This window comes from Dermochelys coriacea, chromosome 10 (genome assembly GCF_009764565.3).
Source record: "Dermochelys coriacea isolate rDerCor1 chromosome 10, rDerCor1.pri.v4, whole genome shotgun sequence".
NCBI lineage: Eukaryota > Metazoa > Chordata > Testudines > Dermochelyidae > Dermochelys > Dermochelys coriacea.
The window spans coordinates 35,342,604-35,366,189 of record NC_050077.1 but is presented as its reverse complement, the minus strand read 5'-3'; the positions used below and the strand labels follow the sequence as shown (position 1 = coordinate 35,366,189).

Here is a 23,586-nt window from a genome sequence, read left to right as displayed (position 1 = left end):
TCTTTGAGATGTGTTGTTCACATCCATTCCAATTAGGTGCGCGTGTGCCGCGTGCATGGATGTCGGAAACTTTTTCCCTTAGCAACTCCCATCAGGACGGCAGGGGAATCCCTAGAGTGACACCCTCATGGCGGTGTATATATTACCCTGCCGGCCCGACCCCGCTTCAGTTCCTTCTTGCCGTTGACTCCGGCAGAGGGGAAGGGGTTGGTGGGTGGGTATTATAATGGATGTGAACACCACATCTCAAAGAACAACAGTTACAAAAAAGGTAGATAACCATTTTTTCTTCGAGTGATTGTTCACGTCCATTCCAATTAGCTGACTTCCATCGGAGGAGGATAAGAGTCATGGAATAATTGATTGAAGAACAGCTCTGCTGACTGCCGCTTCATCTTTGGCCTGTGGGTTAACAGCATAGTGGGCTGTAAAAATGTGCACTGAAGACCAGGTGGCTGCTTTACAGATCTCATGGATAGGGACCTGAGCCAGAAAGGCTGTTGAAGATGCATGTGCTCTGGTTGAATGGGCAGTAATTGCTGGGGCTGGGGCCTTGGCCAACTCATAGCACATGCAAATGCAGTCTGTGATCCAGGACGACATGCATTGCACAGAGACAGGAAGTCCCTTTATTTTGTCAGCTATGGTGATGAACAATTGGGCTGACATGCGGAAAGGTTTTGTTCGCTCTATGTAGGCTCTCCGGATATCCAGTGTGCGTAGGCTGTGGTGTCTCGGACTCGTGTGGGGTTTTGGAAAGAAAAACGGTAAGCAAATGTCCTGACCCATATGGAATTGGGAGACCACCTTGGGGAGAAATTTAGGATGTGGTCTAAGCTGCACATTGTCCCTATGAAACACCATGTAAGGCAGTTCATTGGTGAGGGCTCTCAGCTCAGACACCCTCCTTGCCAATGTAATGGCCATCAGGAACACCACCTTCCAAGAAAGGCCAGGGGCTCAAATGGTGGGCTCATGAGTTTGGAGAGGACCAAGTTTAATTTCCAGGTTGGGATAGGTGGCCAAGAATACGGAACACCTCTCCAGACCTTTCAGGAATCGCCCCACCATGGGATTAAAAAATACTGAGCGCCCAGACTCTCCTGGATGGAAAGCTGAAATGGCTGCCAGGCGTACACTGATGGAGGAAGGGGACAGACCCTGATGCTTAAGGTGTAGGAGATATTCTAGAATAACTGGGATGGTAGCCTGGAGCTGTTGAAGACGCTTGGGTTCATACCAACAGGAAAACCGTTTCCATTTCGCCAGGTAGGTATCCCTAATGGAAGGTTTCCTACTGCCGAGGAGAATCTGTCTCACTGACAGAGCACTGGCTCTCCATGGAATTTAGCAGCGGAGCTTCCACACCATGAGATGCAGAGATTGCAGGTTCAGGTGAAGGAGGCGCCCATCATCCTGTGTGATCATATCTCAGTGGAGGGGCAGGGCAATCGGGACACCTACGGATAGCTCTAATAGGGTTGTATACCAATGCTGTTGGGGCCAAGACGGGACGATCATGATTACCATCGCCCTGTCTCTGCGAATTTTGAGGAGGACCCGGTGGACAAGGAGGGAAGGCATACCCCATCCCATGGTATTAACCCCACTTCTGGAAGACTGACTGTATGATGTCCGACCAGATTGACCACTTGTACATGTGGTAAGACCTGCTGAGGCAATCCGCAAGCTTGTTCCACACTCCTGGAAGGTAGGATACTTCGAGCTGAATGGATCGGGCTATACAGAAGTCCCAGAGAAGAAGAGCCTCGTGGCAGAGAGGTGAGGAGCTGGCTCCACCTTGTTTGTTTATATAGAACATGGCAGCGGTGTTGTCTGTCAGGACTGTCATGCTGTGACCTTGTAATGTGGCGTGAAAGGTTTGGCAGGCCAGACGAACTGCCCTAAGCTCCTTCAGGTTGATATGGAGAGGTATCTCATCCCTCGACCACAAGCCTTGTGTCCTCAGGTGCCCTACGTGTGTGCCCCAGCCCAGATCTGACACATCTGTTACAAACATCAGAGAAGTTTGGGGCTTGGTGAAGGGGACCCCTGCACAGACCACTAGTTGGTCCAGCCACCAGCACAAGGATTGTAACACTTGTGCCGGGATAGTCACCACGAGGTCCAGGGGGTCTCTGTATGGACGGCAAGACAGTGCGAGCCATGCTTGTAAAGGGTCTGAGTCTCAGCTGGGCATGCTTGACCACATATGTGCATGCTGCCATATGTCCTATTAGCTATAGGCAACACCTGACTGTGGTAGTGGGATACTGAAGCATTGAATTTACAATCTGCTCTATGGCTTGGCATCTGGGCCCTGGAAGGCTCGCTTTTGCCTGTACCGAGTCCAGGACTGCCCCTATAAACTCTAACCTTTGGGTGGATATGAGAGAAGATTTGGGCACATTGAGGAGGAGCCCCAGTCTCTGAAATGTGTCCATGACCATCGTCACGTGGGACTGGACCTCATCCCTAGAACGACCTCTGAGAAGGCAGTCGTCGGGGTACGGGTACGCTCGAACCTGCCTTTGCTGCAGGAAGGCTGCCACCACCAACATGCATTTCGTGAACACTCGGGGGGCTGTGGACAGGCCAAATGAGAGAACAGCGAACTGGTAGTGATGTTGGTTTATGACAAACCAGAGGAAGCGTCGATGTGCTGGATGAACAACGATATGAAAGTATGCGTCCTTCATGTCAAGGGCAGCGTACCAATCCCCCGGATCCAAAGAGGAAATAATAGTGCTCAGGGAGACCATGCGGAACTGGAGCTTGACCATACATTTTTGAGTCTGCGAAGGTCTAAAATGGGTTCAAGACCCCCCTTTACCGTGGGGATTAGAAAGTAACGGGAGTAAAACCCTTTTCCCCTTAGCTCCTGCGGAACCTCCTCCTCAGCACCTATCTTGAAGAGCGAACAAACCTCCTGCAGAAGGAGTTACTTGCGAGAGGGGTCCCTAAAGAGGGACGGGGAAGGTAGTTGGGAGGGAGGGGAGGAGGAAAACCGGAGAGAGTATCCCACCTGTGTGTTAGGACCTATTGGTCTGATGTTATATGGGACCATGCACAGTAGAAGTGGGATAATCCGTTTAAACACCATGGGAATGGATCTGGGAACGGGGTTGGTACAGTGTCCTCAGGCGTGCCTTCAAAACCCTTGCTTGTTTCTGGGTTGGGGCTTATTCTGGCCCTAGTTAGGTGTGTTGTTCTGTCTGTGCCTGTTATTTCTGCCCCGCCTGAGATACGGCTCCTGCCTGGGTTGGGGCTGATATTGCCTCTGCTGCGGAGGCTGAGGCCTGAAGGGCTTTTCTCTGGGTTGCCGGCACATGGATTCCTAGTAACTTCAGGGTGGCCCTAGAATCCTTAAGGCCATGCAGCCTGAAGTCTGTTTACTCCGAAAAAAGGCCCAAACCCTCAAAAGAAAGGTCTTGGAGGGTATTTTGGACCTCTAGAGGAAGGCCCAATGCCTGGAGCCACGCTGTGCATCGCATGACTACCCCCGAGGCAATGGTTCTGGCTGTAGAGTCCGCTGAATCAAGGAAGGCTTGTAAGGAAGTCTTAGCCACAGCCTTCACTTCCTCGATTAAAGTTGCAAACTCAGAGTGCGAGTCCTGGGGCAGGCGATCCTTAAACTTGGACACTGCTGTCCAAGAGTTGAAGTTGTGTCTATTGAGGATCGCCTGCTAGTTGGCTATGCATTGCTGGAGGCCCCCGGAGGAGTAGACCTTTCTACCAAAGAGGTCCAAATGCTTAGCTTCCTTGGCCTTTGAGGCAGAGGCTTGTTGGCCATGTTATTCCCTTTCGTTGACTGGTGAAACGACTAGGGAACGGGGAGTCGGATAGCAGAACAGGAACTCGTAGCCCTTGGAAGAGGCAAAGTATTTCCTTTCTACCCCCCTCCCCCGGCCGTCAGCGTGATGGAGGCCGGAGTCTGCCATACAGCGTGGTAATTCGATTGTATGGTCTTTATGAGAGGGAGTGCGACTCTGGAGGGACCAGCGGGAGCCAGGATGTCCGCCATTGGAGCCTCCTGCTCGACTGTTTCTTCCGCCTGAAGGCCCATATTGAGCATGATGCTGCTGAGCAGCTCCTGGTGAACCCTGTGGTCTATTGGTGGCGGTCCTGAGACTGATGTGAGGTACTGTTGGTTGTCCTCATCTAGACCTTTCTGCGTGTCCCCATAGACCTGGGCCACTTCAGGGCCCTGGAGAGCTGACACCTCTCCAGGTGTTGCAGAGCTTGGCACCACCTCAGGTATTGGGCCTGGGAGCACTAGTTGCTCTTGTGGGTCCAGGGGTGGCCTAGAGAAAGTGGCCTCCCTTGTCCTTGATTGGTGCCTGTGTGGTGACCTGGAATGGCGTCACAGATTGTCCGGACCTAGGCCCTGGAGATGCCCTGTTGCTGGTGATAGGCCCATGGGGTCCAGAAGGGCCACTGACCCGGAGAGGGCCATTGTGGTTGCCAGGCTGGTTGGGATTATCTGCTACTATTGCTCTATGTCTACTATAGCTAGAGAGACCAGAATTGGCCTTGGATCCGGAGGATGCCAACCGAGAAGACCACGGCAGTGCTGAATGTTGAGTGGTCACAGGGTGCCGGGGAGCAGTGCCTGGCTGACCAGGACCGCAAACGGTACCGGGAATCTCGGGATCAGGATCGGTGCGTCTCACTCAGTGTCATCGGTGCTGTATTCCGGTGCAGGGCGACCGATGGTGTTGGGGACCGGTGTGCAGTCGCCACTGGCTGGTTCGCCTCCGATGCCATAACCTTATGCTTGGTTGTGGGTGCCGGGGAACAATAGGACACTGAACTCAACCAGGAGCGGTGCTGTGAGCAGTGTTGAGATGGTAATCTCGAGCAGCGCACCATTGCCGGCTTCCCTCTAGATGGCATGCTTCTAGGTGGTGCCGAAGGCTTCTCCCTGCATGGGAGGGGGCTTGGCGCCAACAACTCAATGAGATCTTTTGCTACCTCAAAAATGTCGGGTGTGGAGGAGTGTTCGAGGATCTCCTCCATCCCTATGTCAGCATGGAATACGCAGGTATCGGACTCAATGGGGCCTGTGGCACCGGAGTCTACGGTGCCAGTTCTTGGCTCGCGTCCGCAACGTGTCTTTGCGTGCCGGGAGTGTCTTTGAGCGGCTTAGTAGCTCTATGGGGAGAGCGCCCTCTTTCCCCTTGCTTGTGCCGCTTAGTCGGTGCCGGAGAAGTGGATCGATGCTGAAGTTGGTTATCTTGTCTCAGTGCCGCTGATTTGCAGTGCTGGGTCGCACATGGACACCGGGGCACTTCATACCGAGGAAGCCGGTGCGTCAGAGGCTGGTGGTTGTAACACGGACTCCATGAGCAACTGCTTAAGGCGAAAGTCTCCTCCTTTCTTGGTGCACAGCTTAAAAGCCTTACAGATCTTGCAGTGCTTTGCCTGAAGAGACTCTCCGAGACACTGGAAACAGGAGATGTGGGGGGTCACTGTTGGGCATAGACTTGCGGCACTTGGCGCAAGCTTTGAAACCCTGAGCTTGCGGTATGCCCTGCAGCCCAAGGTTGGTGCTGAAACTAGCTTCCAGACACCTGAAACAATGGATTTCTAACTAACTGATAACTATCTACAAAAAGCTAAGGAATCACTTGCAAGTGAGAGAGAGAAACGTTCCAATGCCGCCACGGACGGTAAGAAGGAACTGAAGGGGGGTCGGACCGGAAGGGTAATATATACCCGGCCATGAGGGCGCCACTCTAGGGGGCTCCCCTGCCGTCCCGCAGGGAGCTGCTAAGGGAAAAATTTTCCGACATCCATGCATGCGGCGCGCGCACACCTAATTGGAATGGACATGAACAATCACTTGAAGGAAGGTAGCAAGGTCTTCTTTTAGTTAGCACAGACCATAACATATAGTGGAGAGTTTTAAATCTGCCTACCTTGAATACAGGTCTCCCTTGTCCCCATGCTAAGCAGTTCTAAGACACTACCGGAGATACTTGCTCAGAGCTGCCAAGATAGTGGGAGCAAAGGGATCTATGAAATAGGGGCTGAACTGTCTGCTTTAAACATAAGCAGACAAGCAGACAAAGAGGAGAAACTGCTAACTTTATCTTACCTGATGCATTGTGTTATAGGTTCGATTCCCTTACACCCGTGGTGCTATTAAGGCATTTCTCTTAATAGAGAAACATTCACCAGGTAACTTTGTTTTTAAAATCCATAAACCATAAAACTTGCTGATTCGTTAATGGTAACGTTCATTAGCTATATTCTTGGTCTAGTATATGGGTTACAGCTAGGCATATGACTGAGCTTCTTTTTGACTTTTTGTTGATGACAATCTGTGATTACAACATTTTCTAACAAAATTTTGTTTTTTTCTAGTTTCTATGGTTATGCATATGTATATTAAGTCATTCAACAAACATACCATGTATTTTTAATCTTATTTTAACCTGATCTGAAAACAGTCTTCAAAATCACGTTTTTAATAGCCACTTAAAAAAGGTACAGAAAAGGGCAACAAAAATGATTAGGAGAATTGGAACAGCTTCCATATGAGGAGAGATTAATAAAACTGGGACTTTTCATCTTGGAAGAGGGACAAATAAGGGGGGAAATATGATAGTGGTCTATAAAATCAGACTAGTGTGGAGAAATTAAATAAGGAAGCATTATTTACTCCTTCTCATAACACAAGATGGGCAACGATGCAAAACCATGCACTGAAGTCTTTGTTTGCCAGAAGCTGGGAATGGGCAACAAAGGATGGATCACTTGACGATCACCTGTTCTGTTCCTTCCCTCTGAAGCACCTGGCATTAGCCATTATCGTAAGACAGGATACTGGGCTAGATGGACCATTGGTCTGACCCAGTATGGCCGTTCTTGTGTTCAGTCATGTGCTGCATCCAGTGTGAGCTGTTTTTAAATCCATCTTTTAATGGTCTCCACTGCCATAATATCCAAACACCTCAATCTGCAGAATATTTACCCTCAACACCCCATGAGGCAGGAAGTGCTATTATCCCCATTTTACTGATGCGGAAACTGAGGCACAGAGGGACAAAGTGACTTGCTCAGGGTCACATAGGGGGTCTGTGGTACATCAGGGACTTGGCCCCAAAGCTCTCCAAGTCCTAGTCAGTACCCTAACCAGCGGACCATCTTTCTTCCCCAAAGTCATATTATATAAAGCAAAAATACAGTTTATACACAAAATGCAGCTTGATTAAACAGCTTTATTATTTTTGTGCAAAAAATTAACATTTTTCTTCAAGTGCGACACTGCGAAAAGATACCGGAGTGCAATATTTCCAAACTTCAGAATTTATATTGCATTCTTAGCAGTCAAACTGGTGAATAATAAAGTCCCAACAAAAGCCAGGAATTATATCTAACATGTTATTGTTAGATACCTAACACACACAGCAAGATGTCATCCACATATCAACACATACAATTCAGACAGCCCAGTATTCTATAATGCAACGTTACCAGGCTAGGGTATAGTTTTATTCTCCAAAGTATCAGTTCTTGCCCATTTACTTTAGTGTCAGGTCTTGAACTGCACAAACAAGTAGAACCTATCACCCCCAACTACAGTTTGTTACAATGGCCTCTGCAGGTAAAATAATTAGGAAATGCAAGACAGACTCACTCTTAGTGTGATGACTCAGGCATAACCAACAGGCAAGCATGAGCTCCACACAGACAAAGCTATTTTTATGCAGCATCTCTGAAGCTCTTTTGTGTTAACAGCTGCTGGCATTGCTTACCTGTTGAGTACTGCTTCTTTGTCTGCTAGACGACTTTTAATTTTACTAGTAAGATAGTCCAAGAAAAGCGTCCAAATGTCTAAGCAAGAAAAGTAACCTTCATGGGTAGGCTGCAATACACAAAACCCCATGTTAAACATCATGAACTGCCGTAAAATATAGGTCATGTGTAGCCAGAATTTGAGTTAGTCTGTACTTTCAAGAATAAAAGGACACTTCCATTAAGTGATGCAGATTTGCTTTAGTGAGGAATTTTCCGTGTCACTTAGAAAAACCCTGCTTGTCTGAACTGTTAAAAGGGGAGTGAGATCTGATTTTAGGACTGAGAGCCAAGACCTCCCAGGCTCTAGTCCCACTTCTGACCGACTCCCACTGTGGCTTTGAACTATGCAAGTATCTTTCCTGTCGCAGTTCCTGCCCCAGTCACAACATATGAATAATTACAAGTGCAAATAAGGTTGTAAGTTTAATTGAATGTTGTGAAAGCAGTTAATCTTGTAGCAGGTTTAAGGTGACGCTCACTCTAGGCCATGGTATGTGGGGGGGAAAAAAAAAAAAAAAAAAAAAAAGATAAAAATCATCCCACATGAAGCCTGAGAGAAGCTGTAAAAGCAACAGTTTCAGAAGTGACAAAAAAGCCAGCCCCCAGCATAGATGTGTGGGGGTTATACAGAAATTTTTCAAAAAAGTTTCTTCAAACCCAATTAAAACAGCAGCAAAGATCAAAGCCAGCCAAGTCATTCATGTAAGATAACTACATCTGACTGTTTTTCAACTATTGGGGCCAGGAGCAAGATTTCCTGCATGTTATGCTATTAGAAAGTAAATGAAGGCTTCCAAGAAGTCCAAAAGTGTTAAGCCAGTAGAAATCTGCATGATAACACGTTCAGTTGCTGAAAAGGCATGAAACTGAAGTTTTAGTGGGCTGCCTTTAAGCTATCAGACCTATTGGGAAATAAGCTATCCTTTACTCGTATCCTGCATGGTTAGGACATACAAAGAAGAATGGAATAAGATAAAAGCAGTGTCAGTGCTGTACCTGATGAAAGGTGTATTTGAACAAGAGAGCCAAAAATTCAACCACTGGGAACTGAGAGTATGATTCAATCCTCCTTAGGTGGACGCTTACAAAGAGACGCAGAAAATCTGTAAACTTCTCAATGTAGCTAGACGAAAAAGGAGAGAAAATAGCTGATGAAACATGAAGGAAGCCATGGGGGGGAAAATAATTTCATTGAAATAGTGAAAAATTCACTCAAAACCTTTTCATTAAAAAAACCCCAAAAACTACATTTAATAGCCAGTAGTACAATTAAAATATAAAGCCCTGCAACAATTACCTACAGGACGGGCAACCCTTCATTCCATTAACACCTGAAACACAGCAGAAAAGACAGTCTAGTCAAAAGCAACTTTAGTGTTCAGATAAAACAATATGAATTAAATAAGGCCTTCAGATAAGCAACCCCATTAGTGCTACAAATATTTAGCAGCAAGACCCATCGTAGCTGAATGGATATGGATGGGATTAGTCAACAGAATGTAGCACTCAGGAGATACTGTTGAACGGGATACACACAGACATTGGGAATTGATTTTCTGGTAGTAAAAACACACCAACAGCAACACCCATGTCACAGAGATTAAACAGAAAGTACACCGGGTACTGGGCGAATACAACCTTGTAATTCCTGCATCAAGTCCAAGAGCTTGTGATTGAACTAGACCATCTCTTTTAGGAAGGGAGGCAGTCTTGATTTAAACACTCCTTGTCAGTTTTTATCCCAGATCTAGGATTAGTCAGTTCCACGATTAACACTATGTCTTTCTGATGCTACAGTATATGAAGTGAAGGGCCCAAAAATGAACCTACCACCAAAATTTAGACACACTTTCATGGCAGTGTAAATAGTTAAGGCTTCAAGAAAGCATTGCTAAAAAAAAAAAATTATAAAGGCCACTGCAGTGTGGGCTGTTACTGTGGAGTGAACATGCACTGTGCAATATGGAGCTTTACCAGAGTTTAGGATATCATTTTAATTACGTATTGACTGCAAGAAAACAACTACCTGTATGCCATCACTGCACAGGATGCTTTGTGGAACATTCTAATACCAAGAACCCCATTGATGTAGTTACATTACTGCACTGCTGAAAAGCCGATCTCTCCCACTGATGTGACAGTTTAGAGTTCTTAAATATCAAAAAGTATTTCAAGAAATTAAAAAAAAAAGAAACATCACACAGCTGAAGACACCAAAATAATTGTAGTGGCAAAATTCTAAGACACTCAGGAACGACAGCCCCTTATTACAGCTGTGCTGATGGGAAACACTATCTGTCTAGCATACCTCACTGTGAGAAAAATTGTTCCTTTTAGTTGAACAAAGCTAGCTCCAAACTAGAGAGAGTCATTACTAAACAGGAACAGCAAGTTGCATTATTCCCTGACTGGTCACTATGAAACTTTGCACCCACACAATTGCTGGAATGCATGAAGTAGTAAGACTATATTTATAGTTCATTTGGCACCAGTCTCCTTAGCAAGAGGGACTCCCACTAAGCATGTACTGGTCATTGGCCAAATACTTCAAAACTAAAGCGACCTAATGCGAAACAGTTATCCTGAGCTCAGTGCTTTCTTTAAGCCAAGGTCTGCTGAAAGTTTTATATGGATGTAGGCCTCTAGGAGCCACTAAGCCAGTCGTCAGCTTTGGAATTAGCATTTATACTTAGTTACTACACTTCCAATTTCATTAAAGGTACTGGAAACTTGAAATTAAATGCCACACAAATAGGATATTGCAAAATGTGGTTAAAGTTAACATTTTCTGTACTGGTTTACAAGATCAAGAAGGCTCAAAACTGCGCTAACTCCATGATAAATAAAAGTAACTAGTAACCAACCATCACCCCATGTCACTCCTGTACCAGATAAGAGTGAACTTTTAAGGAAATCAAGGTTTTAAAGGTAGAAGATAAGGTACTGCTATGTAGTTTCACACTATTTTGCAACGTCAGCTTTGTTCAGCAGCATGCCAAGTTAAAAATGGCAAGTGAGAAGACAACTTGACTTGAGTCAATTCCAAGTCTTCAAGTCTTGTAAATCAAGCTAAACTTAAAACAAAGAAAGGAAAATCATTTGACAGCCTGCAGCATCTTTAATCCACAGGAGGGAGAGAGATTGTAGGACAACCTGTCCAGAGAATGTTTTACTCATGAAAAAGCTAGAGAAGTCTATAAAGTTAAGCCAAAATATCTAGGTTACATCCGTGATTCAAATCATATTAAGCATTAACAAAAAGGGAGATTCACTTATGGACCTCAAGATCTTTGAACATGACCACCACCAAAAGCACTCATTTTGTGTTCAACATGTAAAAATCAAACTCAGCTCTAGAAGAACTTCCATAGCCTGTGTAGAAAAATCCCTGTGCACTGAAGTCTGTTACACTGCTAGGGGTGGTAGGGAAAGAACTCTTTCCCACTGCAGCATTACTAACTTGGCTTAACTTTCATGGAAACATCTGTTCTCTATCCATGTGCCCAAATGAACATATAATTAGAGATTTCAATTTCGCTATCCAATACCTGATTTTAGGAAACTAAGTAATGTCGAAACTAATGGGATAGTCAAGGAAATTGATAATTAGAATTCACTGTTAATCTAGATTTAAATTCCAAGAGAGTTAAAAATATATCTAAAGAAGCCAGCTGAAAAAGATCTAAGGCAATTTGAGAGAGAGAGAGAGAGAGAGAGAGAGAGAGATGCACTGCATCTGTATTATATATTGACCTGTTTTTGCTAAACCAGGACTTACACCTGTGTTGAAGTTACAAAGTGCCTCTGTTGTGCACACCCATTAACCTTTTGATTGAAACTTGGGTGTCATGTCTGGGAAGAAGATCAAAGGTTTAGTAGAAGTTTGGTAGTGCAGTGCCATGCTCATCTACTTCTATCAACATGCATCCACAGCAACAGGCTACAATTGTGAATCTGGATACATTTGCATAATTACAATATCAGAAAATGTATCCTGCCAACATTAGCATCAGGAGACAGCCCAGCTCCCAAAGTTAAAACCTACAGCAGTGCTGTAACAGAAGCTAACATCCATAGTTGTCTGCTATGCCACACTAATGACTATTTCAACCCATGGAAAGTTCAACCACACAACATGACTTTCCCTCCTGTCAAAACAAGTGGAAGTATCTCTTCATGAAAGATGTCAAAGATTTGTAACTGAATTAGGCAACCAGTTTCCTCATATCCCTCTGGAAGTGAAAAAGGAATCAGAAGACTCCCAGGTGCTTCCACTTATCCAGCCTTTACACAGATATAAGTTATAATTAACAAATGCATGAAGGAGCCTTCAATTTTGGGACTACTTTCATAAGGCTGGTTAATTAGCGTATTAACACTCCAAGCAAACTCAAGTTTCCAAAATCCTGTAAAGTTGTTTTTGTTTTTTTGTTTTTTTTAAAATGCTTCTCAAGTCCCAATATGAGGTATGAAACTGACCAGTTTTCATTCTCTTCAAAGCCATGGAGTGACCTGGAGCATGCCGCCCACTCCTTTTAAACATGACTTTAAAACAGACAGATGGCAGATATCAACTGAAAAGGGAATACTTCCATTCCTTTACCTCACTGTGCTTCTTCTGTTGCTCTGCTGCAACTGAATGAAGGGCAGGTTCAGCTCTTGTGCCACCTCACACCTGCAGTCAAACAGCAACGAATGGGGGAGTGGGGAGGAAGAGGATAGGAAAGAATACAAACCTACACTACCAGTCACTTTGCAAAGTCAACCCTCCTGCCACCAACTTACCTGAACACACCTACCTTCCTGCTCTCCTTCAGCAGCACAGAGCTCTGTAAAAAAGGTGATTAAAACACACCATGCATGACAGCAAGTCAGTATAGACAGTCTTTTAGTAAGCAAAAGATCCTACCACAGTTACTTAGCTGGTTGATTTGTTTTACCTTTCATCCAGTTCCTCTAGCCGGCTCTTCACCGTGTGGGCATTGTTCTCCTTGGTAATCTTCTGCAGGAGGTAGAATGTCTGCTGGAACATTCGCAGCAAATACTCCTCGAACTCCATAGGCACGCAGTTCTTTGACATAAGTTCATTGATGCAAGACATTGCCAGGATCCCAAGCCTACCACGCTCCTGACCCAAGACAGAGTTCTGGCTGCTGCCATTGACAGAGGACATCTTCCTGGCTCGGGTGTCGCAGCCAAAGCGGGCAAAGTGGAATATGGTGGTGAGGAGTGAAGGAGTGATGCTGGCAGACAGAGGGATCCAGCTGAAGAGGTGGGCCAGGCACTCCAATGCTAGGGAACAAATATATTCACTCTCTGTATCAAGGATAGGGATTGGCTGATTCAATAATTTGGCCGCACTGGGACTCTGCAACAGGCTACTTAATAGGTCACCACCTAGGAAATAAAGCATATGCACTCCTAAATCACAGTATGCATACCAATCAGAGGGGAACTAGATGTGTAGAGTTAAATCCTGACCATAAATCAAAAGAATTTTTTTTTTTTTTTTTTGCATTTAACTGCTGCTCTTTATGCATTTAACAAGTTAAATGTCTAAAGACAAGCATTCAATGCAACATGCCATTAATAGCGATATGATTCTACAAAGCATACCAGGCAATCCCGTCTCACCTCAGCTACCTCCTTTGTGTTCTAAAGTTTCAGACTGACCAAACCTTTCCGTCTGGCTAAGTCACTCCGCAGCAGGCGGCACGGCAGTTGAGAGGCGGTATATAAAACAATTGAATGAAAGCTAGAATTCAGCTCTGTACTGCAGCATTTTACATTGCCAGCTTTACTGGTGAGGCACACAAGAGCACTGCTTTAATTAGGGCTCTGGTAGCATTTTCATTATAAACCTATTTTAGGGTTTAGGAGCTGGCTATAAAATTTACTTGCATAATGAAATCATTGGCAAAGTTATGTTTTCCATGCATGTAAAATAAAGTTTGTGGATTCTGTCTGTAATACAATGCTTACTTACAAAAAAATAAATATTTAGAAGGTATTCATTTCTAATATGGACTAGATCATATTTAACAAGTATCTCAAAAGTATGTAGATCACATAGCAATATGTAGAACTTCATAAGCACTTGACATATTACAGTTCAAATTTTTATTCACATTTTGCCTTTTTTAGCCTCTTATTAAAAATGAAGTAATTGGAGACACTGATAGCATGAGAGACTACAATCCAGTTTCCATCTTGCCTCAGTAGATTACTTTTAAAGTGCTTAATGAAGTTTTGATGGGATTTACAATCTGTGATTGATCTCCTACCCTAATATAAGTGACACTATTTTTAGCAAGTTTCAGAGTAGCAGCCGTGTTAGTCTGTATTCACAAAAAGAAAAGGAGTACTTGTGGCACCTTAGAGACTAACAAATTTATTAGAGCATAAGCTTTCGTGAGCTACAGCTCACTTCATCGGATGCATTTGGTGGAAAAAACAGAGGGGAGATTTATATACACACACAGAGAACATGAAACAATGGGTTTATCATACACACTGTAAGGAGAGTGATCACTTAAGATAAGCCATCACCAGCAGGGGGGGGGGGGGGAAAAGGAGGAGAACCTTTCATGGGGACAAGCAAGGTAGGCTATTTCCAGCAGTTAACAAGAATATCTGAGGAACAGTGGGGGCTGGGGTGGGGGGGGGGGGGGAAGAAAAAACATGGGGAAATAGTTTTACTTTGTGTAATGACTCATCCATTCCCTGTCTCTATTCAAGCCTAAGTTAATTGTATCCAATTTGCAAATTAATTCCAATTCAGCAGTCTCTCGTTGGAGTCTGTTTTTGAAGCTTTTTTGTTGAAGGATAGCCACTCTTAGGTCTGTAATCGAGTGACCAGAGAGATTGAAGTGTTCAACTGGTTTTTGAACGTTATAATTCTTGACGTCTGATTTGTGTCCATTCATTCTTTTACGTAGAGACTGTCCAGTTTGACCAATGTACATGGCAGAGGGGCATTGCTGGCACATGATGGCATATATCACATTGGTAGATGCGCAGGTGAACGAGCCTCTGATAGTGTGGCTGATGTGATTAGGCCCTATGATGGTATCCCCTGAATAGATATGTGGACAGAGTTGGCAACAGGCTTTGTTGCAAGGATAGGTTCCTGGGTTAGTGGTTCTGTTGTGTGGTTGCTGGTGAGTATTTGCTTCAGATTGGGGGGCTGTCTGTAAGCAAGGACTGGCCTGTCTCCCAAGATCTGTGAGAGTGATGGGTCGTCCTTCAGGATAGGTTGTAGATCCTTGATGATGCATTGGAGAGGTTTTAGTTGGGGGCTGAAGGTGATGGCTAGTGGCGTTCTGTTATTTTCTTTGTTGGGCCTGTCCTGTAGTAGGTGACTTCTGGGTACTCTTCTGGCTCTGTCAACCAGTTGGAGAACACTTCAATCTCTCTGATCACTCGATTACAGACCTAAGAGTGGCTATCCTTCAACAAAAAAGCTTCAAAAACAGACTCCAACAAGAGACTGGTGAATTGGAATTAATCTGCAAACTGGATACAATTAACTTAGGCTTGAATAGAAACTGGGAATGGATGAGTCATTACACAAAGTAAAACTATTTCCCCATGGTATTTCTCCCCCCCACCCCACCCCGCACAGTTCCTCAGATGTTCTTGTTAACTGCTGGAAATAGCCTACCTTGCTTGTCACCATGAAAGGTTTTCCTCCTTTCTCCCCACTGCTGCTGGCTTATCTTAAGTGATCACTCTCCTTACAGTGTGTATGATAAACCCATTGTTTCATGTTCTCTGTGTGTGTATATAAATCTCCCCTCTGTTTTTTCCACCAAATGCATCCGATGAAGTGAGCTGTAGCTCACAAAAGCTTATGCTCTAATAAATTTGTTAGTCTCTAAGGTGCCACAAGTACTCCTTTTCATTTTTAGTAAGGTGGCTGCTATCACCAGTAGCTTCAGAACCGCCCTTTACATTTGCTTACACACATTTTCCAGTTAATTCTGACAAGTGCTTCTCAGCACTGTGAATGACGCATGATGTTGGACTGAGTAACTGGATGCTTCTGTCCTTTAGATCTTAACTTCCAGATTCTCACAGCCTCACACCATTTACATCTATGTTAACATTGCAGATGAAATGTTACCTGGTTCAGCTCTCCTGCCTCCTTCTACCCTCCCGCAAATGCAACAAAGAATCTAAATCAAACTAGGGTTTTACTTTCTTGTGTATCACCACCAGGAAGACATTGTGCAAATTAGATTCGGTCCTCTGTGATATATATAGACGCACTGTCATGAAATTATGCTCTCAGACACAACTATGCAACCTCATAGCTTTTAAGGGAGTCTGTCAGCTACAACTGAGAATTAACAAATAAGTTATGATTCTATGGAACAATTATGTTGATGCACAAGGAGAAAGAGGTTCAAAGTCACTCTCCCCTTGCTATGTTAAATTCTGCATGGTTAGTAGAATTGAGGCAGTTCATTTTAAATTTTTTTTAGTTATTCACTTTGTTCATTACATATGGCTGAATATATCCAGGCAACAGATTTGACTATAGTAGTACCATTTTCATGTAGTCACTTTCAAGTAAAGCAACACTTTAAGAGAGGCCGGCTCAGAACTTAAACCATTCAACAACATGCTGCTGATTCAAAGACCCCAGTATTTCCCACCAGAGGGCCTAAGGTTGCGGAAGTTTTGTTGCTTGTGTGTTAGGCCTTGTCCACACTGCCACTTACAATGCTGAAGCTTTCTTCACTCAGGGGAGTGAAAAAACACACCCGAGCAATGCACATTTCAGTGGTGTAAAGTGGCAGCGTAGATAGTCCTGCAGCGCTGGGTGCCGCACTCCCAGCGCTGGTACCTATTCCCCTCGCAGAAGTGGTTTTATTGCAGTATTGGGAGAGCTCTTTCCCAGCATTGACGCTGCGACTACACAGCCACGTTAAAGTGCTGCTGCTTTAACGGGCAGCGCTTTATCAGCAGCTGTGTAGACCTACCCTAAGTATGGAAAATGTGAAGCTACTACAATGCATAAATGCCACTTAAACAGATTTAAGGGGTCTTTTAACTATTTCTCTTTGCTTTCCCTAGAAAGCATGGAAACACTGCAGACTTACTAAGTTCTAAAAAGAGAGTTCTGGTTGTAAATACAGCTGATACACATTTATAGAGCTTAAATACAGGATCCCAGCCCTTATTGTTTGAAAGTTTCATACCTAAGTATATAGTTAATTACATTCAAACTTATAAAAAAAGAGGAAAGTGCTAAGGGCCATCTATGCTAATAGAAAAATTAAAGTTAAAGACTCTGTATGTCTCATTAGTAAAACACAGATGCTTTATTATATGAACTGGAATCACTTGTGACCTGACAAGCTTAAGTACTTGATCTCAAATAGTTTTAGAGATTCAAAGATTCAGGCCCAAAGGGACCAGTAAATTATCCAATCTTGATCTCCTATGAAGCATAGGCCACAGAACTTCATCCAGTTGTCCCTGTATTGAGCCCAATAACTTGCATCTGACTAAAGCACATCTTCCAGAAAGGCATCCGGCCTTATTTGTAGACAAGAGAGAGAGAATCCACCACTCCCCCTTGGTAGTTTATTCCAATGGTTAATACCCTGTAATGTTAAAACTTGTGCTTTATTTCTAATTCAAGATTGGATGTTTTTCTAAAAGATCTGCTGTAGGAATTATTCTGGGACGTTCTCTGGCCTGTATTATACAGGAGGTCAGACTAGATAATGACAATGGTCCCTTCTGGCCTGGGAATCCGAGTCTAGTTTGACTTTATCTGGCTTTAACTTCCAGCCACTGGTTCTGGTTACACCTTTCTGCGCTAACCCTTTAGCACCTGGATTTTCTCCCAATGGAGGTACTTGTACACTAATCACATAACTTCTCAATCTTCTTTATGATAAGATAAACATTGGACTCTTTAGGTCTCTCACTGAGGTATTTTCTCCAGCCCTCAAATAATTTTTCTGGTTCTTTTCTGCACCCTCTCTAATTTTCAACCTTCTTTATAAAATATGGACACCAGAACTGGACACACTATTCCAGTATCAGTCTCACCAACATCATACACACAGGTAAAGAAACCTTCCTACTCCCGTTTATACATCCAAGGATCACCGTAGCTCTTTCTTGCCACAGTACTGCACAGGCGCTCATGGTGAATTGCTTATTCCTACGACTCCTATGGAGGTCTTTTCAGAATCACTGCTATCCAGGATACAGTCCCCCATTCTATAGGCATAGTCTGCCTTTTTTGTTCTTATATGCATGGCCTTGCTTTGGCTGTACTAAAACACACAGTTTGAATGGGCTTGATTTACCAAGCAATCCATGCTACTCTGTATGAATGCCCTGTCCCTGTTATTTATCACTCCAATCTTTTGAGTCATTTGCTACTAGCAATGCCAAACTAGCATTAATCAAGTGTTTTTCCAAAGACAATCTTGGCAAATCAACACTGCACTACAAAAATATACTAGTTGAACAGCAGTGTAAGGAAGGCATGCCCATATCAGTGCCAAGCTTACATACAGGGAACCAATCTAGCCCAAACAATGCAATTCATTCTTGCAATATGCTATTTTGTACTATTTTATTTTGTTAATACTCAGATTCTTCAAATACTTAGCCTGCAACAGGGTTAAAGAATTTTTCACTTGACAATTAGGCACCACTGTTCTTCTAGAGGAGTTTCAGATACATACACTAATATCTTAACATGTGCAGCCCTCAAAGCTACTGCACTAAGGTTTAGTTCTTTCATTTGGTTAACCTTTGGAGTTACTCAGCCTAAGTAAACTGACTAGAGCAGTTTGAGCACAGAGAAGTGATCTGTATCAGTTCATCAGCGTAGTTGTTCTTAATGGCAAGGGAGAAGAAAAGTGGAATCTGTTCCAACACACATCTTTAGTTTTACTACAGCGGAAGAACTGTATTAATTCACAGGATGCACTATGTTATCTAGAAGCTTTTACTGTAACTGCATGTCAACACTAGTGTGAAGAAATAAGACACTGTTTTGGTAGAAGAATTTCCTCTTTTCTCTACGAGACTTGACATTTTAGATTTAAACATCCTTAACTAGCACAAGTTTGTGAAATTTTTCTGTGGAGGATAGAGCCAACTTCGGAGAGGTTTTTAATTTAACATCTGTTTCAATTAAACTCTACTTTATACAACTAGATGGGAAACTGCATCACAATATTTGTTCTTGTTTCTCAAAACAAGGGAGGAAGAGAGGGCTACGACTCTTTAGTTGCTGCAGAAAGAAGCCTAGTTGAACTCGGACCATTTGATACATGACAGCAAGGAAATTGATGGTCCTCAGAACAATGGGGTGGGATTTACTCCTGTTCAATCGCCTGGGTCTACAAGTTCCCTTTCCTCCAAATTGCAAAAGCATAACTATCTATAATACGCACATTATCTTAGTCATTTAAGCAATGTGCACGCTCCATTTTCAAAGCTAGTGAAGGGAGACAAGCATATGAATCAGCTGTAAAGCAGATGCATAGCCAAGCTCTAAAGGCAGTTACTTGTCCTAATGGTGCTGTGCGAGCGGCTGTGTATGTAGTCAGAGGAGGAAGTGGGTAGAGAGTATATGTTATTGATAGGGAGTTGAAAGCCACAGCTGTATATTAGAAGTTAAAGGTCAGACTGGATCACAGTGGTCCCTTCTGGCTTTGGAATCTATGAAACAGCTAAGACTGCAGTCTTTCCAGGCTTCCCATGCACTTACAGCGGCAATTCATAGATGAAAGCCCACACTAATGTCAGACACAGTTTAGGGACTGGCTCTTTTTTGACAGTCTTTCCTCCTCTGCACCACTGCAACAGGAAAGGCGCTGACAACTTAGATGCCCACATATGCAGTCTTGAATGGAAGTAGCACATTTTCAGTGGAGAGTCCCCAGCCCTGGAGATTGCTTCCTCTGCTGGTCCCATATGTGCCGGAGACAGGGGAAGCCGGCAAAAGGGCCTTGCCCCCATACCTTTTAAGATAGCACCACGCCCCCCACTTCTGAGAATCTGAATGTGGCAAGGACGCGACAGGTGGGAACAGCGCTGACCGGAGTTGGCTGGCGTAATGGTAGAGTCCCTTCCCTATTGGTATGACAGAGGAGTGGCTGGGCTGAATTTGAGTGAGTGGCATTCCTACCTAGCACACAGGCTTGCAACACCAGTCAAATTTGGTCTGTCATGATTGATTGGCCCTCCTATTTTTGCAGACTTCCTTGTCCACCTAAATCTGGTGACTTTCAGAGCACAGCACAAGGCATATCTTTCCAGTCAAAGATTTGTCTGACTATGGATCACTATTTGGGAAGGAAATGTTACGACAGGGATAGATCTGTGCTATGTACTGTGGGTACCTTAGCGGTTTTGGTTTATGTTGGCAACCAAAAATCTATGTCCAATATATACAAATTAAATATTAAATTTTAGTAATCCATACCACTTTCTCCTGAAGATGGGGATGGTGGTGGAGTGGCAGAAGAAACACTATGTTTGTCCCAGATGCTCTCTAAAATACCTGCCAAGAAAGAGGAAGAGAGTGTGCTGTGAGCCCAGCTAGGTTCATAGACACTTCATACAGGGCTACTATCTTTATCCCAAATTTCCTTAATTTAGGATAGCCACCTCAAGGTATATGCAATTAACCTGAGAAACTTAAGTGCATCTGAGCTAGACACTTTCAGATGTATAGGTTAGATCTTATTCCTTTTTTACTGCAGTAACAGCACAAGAAATAAAGTATCCTCACAGGCGGTTGTGGAGATTAGCACTTGTACAGCACTTAATAATAAAACTTGTAGCGCTCTTCATTTATAAAGAGTTAAAGACAACACTAAGTTCTCATGCATGGGAGCATATCTGCTTGGTCCAAGTCCATCTTTATAAACAAAAATGACCAAGCATAGCTATTACAGCTACTGTGCTGCATAATCTAGTTTTAGTCATCAGATTTCATTATAAGCTATTCAAGAAGCTATTTACACAGCAGAATTAAGAACTCAGCTAGTAGGAAGCAGTCACTACATAACTAGTGGGGTTCTTGTTTCACTGAATTATCAGCTTCACAGCTGCAAGTCTGCCAGCATTTACATATTCATACATTGTTGCAGTAAGGGGCAGGGGACATATATTTGTTCTAACCCTACAAGTGCAGTTATACTTACCTGTGAGAAGCCCAAGTACCGTTTGGACCTGATCCAGGAGCAGTTTGCGTAACTCTTCTTTCCGTGCCACGCTAAGATCCTCCCTGGGGCACGCCAACTCTTCTGATGTAGTCTTTAGCATGATCAGCCCAAGAGGAGTGGTCACAGGGGACTGAATCAACTGGAAGAACAAACAAGATGTGAACAATGTCACTAGCATTTTGTTCATTGATTAAGTGTTATAGAAACCGACAAGATCAGTCTTTATGGACACTCCCAAGTTTCTGGGGCCATGCTCATCGCTACACCATTTTTTGCAGTATACTTTGGGGGAACATAACTATGGATTGTTGTTTTCCTGAAGCAGCAGTTTATGATCATGATGTACCAATCCTAGTAGCATGGGAATCCTTGGGATCTCAATAGAGCTTTCATGCTGTCACAGATGTTCCTTGGTCCAACATGTTTACAAGTCAGAATCTGTTTCCTCTCCCTTTGTGGAGGTCGCTCATCATTAGGACTGCATCACAGACCTCTTTAAATGACAGACTGCTCCTGAAGTAGTTCTCTCATGCTAGGAACATATGCCACCAACCAAGCAGCTACACCAGTGGAAATTAAGATCATAAGTAACTGCAGCCAAAATTACATAAAAAGAAACAGTAATTAAGGATTTTCTAGTCTCTCCTGGCCTACTCACTTCAATGCTATTGTAAATCACATTTACTTTAAAGCAAGAAGTGTCCTTTCTCCAATGGGTACAGAAGAGAACGAAGTGGGTCCAGAGAGAGCTGTAGCTCACGAAAGCTTATGCTCCAATAAATTTTAGTCTCTAAGGTGCCACAAGTTCTCCTTTTCTTTTTGCGAATACAGACTAACACGGCTGCTACTCTGAAACCTGTCATTACTCTACTGTACATTTCATGTTTTCAAGGTATCTAAAGCCTGGTTTAGATACCTTGACATGTTAAATTTAAATAAATTCAAGAACTGAGGAGGTGAGAGATTGGGGAATGTGTTGAACCTCAAACTGTTTTCAAAACTTAAAGGAACCTTTATTTCTAGCCTAGAATATTAGACACCAGATATTCACTACTCTCTCGAAGTATAGCTAAAGAAAAGCACAATAATAGGGTAATCTTTGGGAGTCATAAGTCAATCTGCTTTATGTAGTTTTTGCCCCATTCATATAACTTGCCAGACCTGATCATAAACTAATTTAGCCTGATATGTTTTAACACTTTAAGCGTGTGAAAAAGAGCCAGTGTAGATGGAACCTAATGGCAACTGTAGGAGAGTTTGATTTTTGGAAACTAAGCACCCTTGTGGTAATGTTTATGGCCTGTCTAACAGGGCAACAGTCTGGCTGGCACGTTTTTTATGTTCTAGTTTGTGTTGGTGCTGAAGATTAATTGCAGCCAACTTCCAAGTGGATCATGATGCATCACAAGATATCACAGCAACTCCATTTTACTCATGCAAGTTAGATGGGCATCTCACACATGTATCATGACATCACTGATTGGATGAAACTACTCTATGGTGGATGCACCATATAGTAACTGTAAAAAACTGTACTCAGAGTAGCTATCAATGGAACGCTGTCAAACTGGGGAAGGCATACCTAATGGGGCTCCACAGGTGTTTGCCCTCGGTCCAGTATTCGTCAATATTTTCATTAAGCATACTCTCCACTCCATTATTAAAGTCATTAAAGTTCACAGATGACAGCAAGCTGGGAAGGGTTGCAAGCACTTTGGAGGACAAGATTAGAATTCAAAACAGCCTTCACAAATTAGAGCACTAGTCTGACACAAACAGTTTGAAATTCAATAAAGACAAGTGCAGTACTCTGCACCTAGGAAGGAAAAATAAAATGCAGAACTACAAAATGCGGAACAGGCTAGGTAATAGTACAGCTGAAAAGGATCTGAGAGTTATAGCGGCTCCCAAATTGAGTGAATCAACAATGTGATGCTGTTGCCCCCCTCCCCCCAAAAAAGGCTAACATTCTAGGATGTGTTAATAGGACTGTCGTATGTAAGACACGTGAGGTAGCTGTCTTGCTATACTCAGCGCTAGTGACACCTGAGTTCTGGACCACACATTTTTAAAAAGATGTGGACAAACTGGGGAGAGTCCAGAGAGCAACAACAAAAATGATAAAAGGTTTAGAAAACCTGACCTATGAGAAAGGTTAAAAAACCAGGTATGTTTAGTATTGAGACAAGATGACTGAAAGGGGACTAATAATGGTCTTCAAATATGTTACAGGCTGTTATAAAGAAGACTGATCAATTGTTCTCCACGTCCACTGAAGATAGAACAAGTAGTAATAGACAATCTAGAGCAAGGGAGATTTTGCTTAGATATAAAAAAAACCAAAAACACTCAACTACAAAGGTAGTTAAGCTCTGGAACAGACCACCAATGGAGGCTGCAAAATCCCCACTATTGGAAATTTTTACCAACAGATTAGGCAAAACACCAGTCCTGCCCTCAGTGCAGGGGAATGGACTAGATGGACTCTCAAGGTCCCTTCCAGCCCTACATTTTTATAATTAACTCATGTAAAGGTTAACTTCTTATAGTGTATCAATGCTTTTTTCAC

General features: G+C 43.5%; 1 protein-coding gene across 7 annotated transcripts in view; it reads right to left on the bottom strand.

Annotated features, from left to right (window-relative positions):
- Positions 1–23,586, bottom strand: part of XPO6 (exportin 6) — a 122,442-nt gene that overhangs the window by 47,644 nt on the left and 51,212 nt on the right. For all 7 annotated transcript variants that reach the window (XM_038418805.2, XM_038418806.2, XM_043493528.1 and 4 more), the window contains 5 exons: positions 20,997–21,156; positions 20,273–20,350; positions 12,747–13,203; positions 8,803–8,929; positions 7,764–7,873 (listed from right to left, as the gene is read on the bottom strand). In XM_038418805.2, the coding sequence (XP_038274733.1) occupies positions 7,764–7,873; positions 8,803–8,929; positions 12,747–13,203; positions 20,273–20,350; positions 20,997–21,156 (932 nt within the window). The remainder of the gene's footprint in view (positions 1–7,763; positions 7,874–8,802; positions 8,930–12,746; positions 13,204–20,272; positions 20,351–20,996; positions 21,157–23,586) is intronic.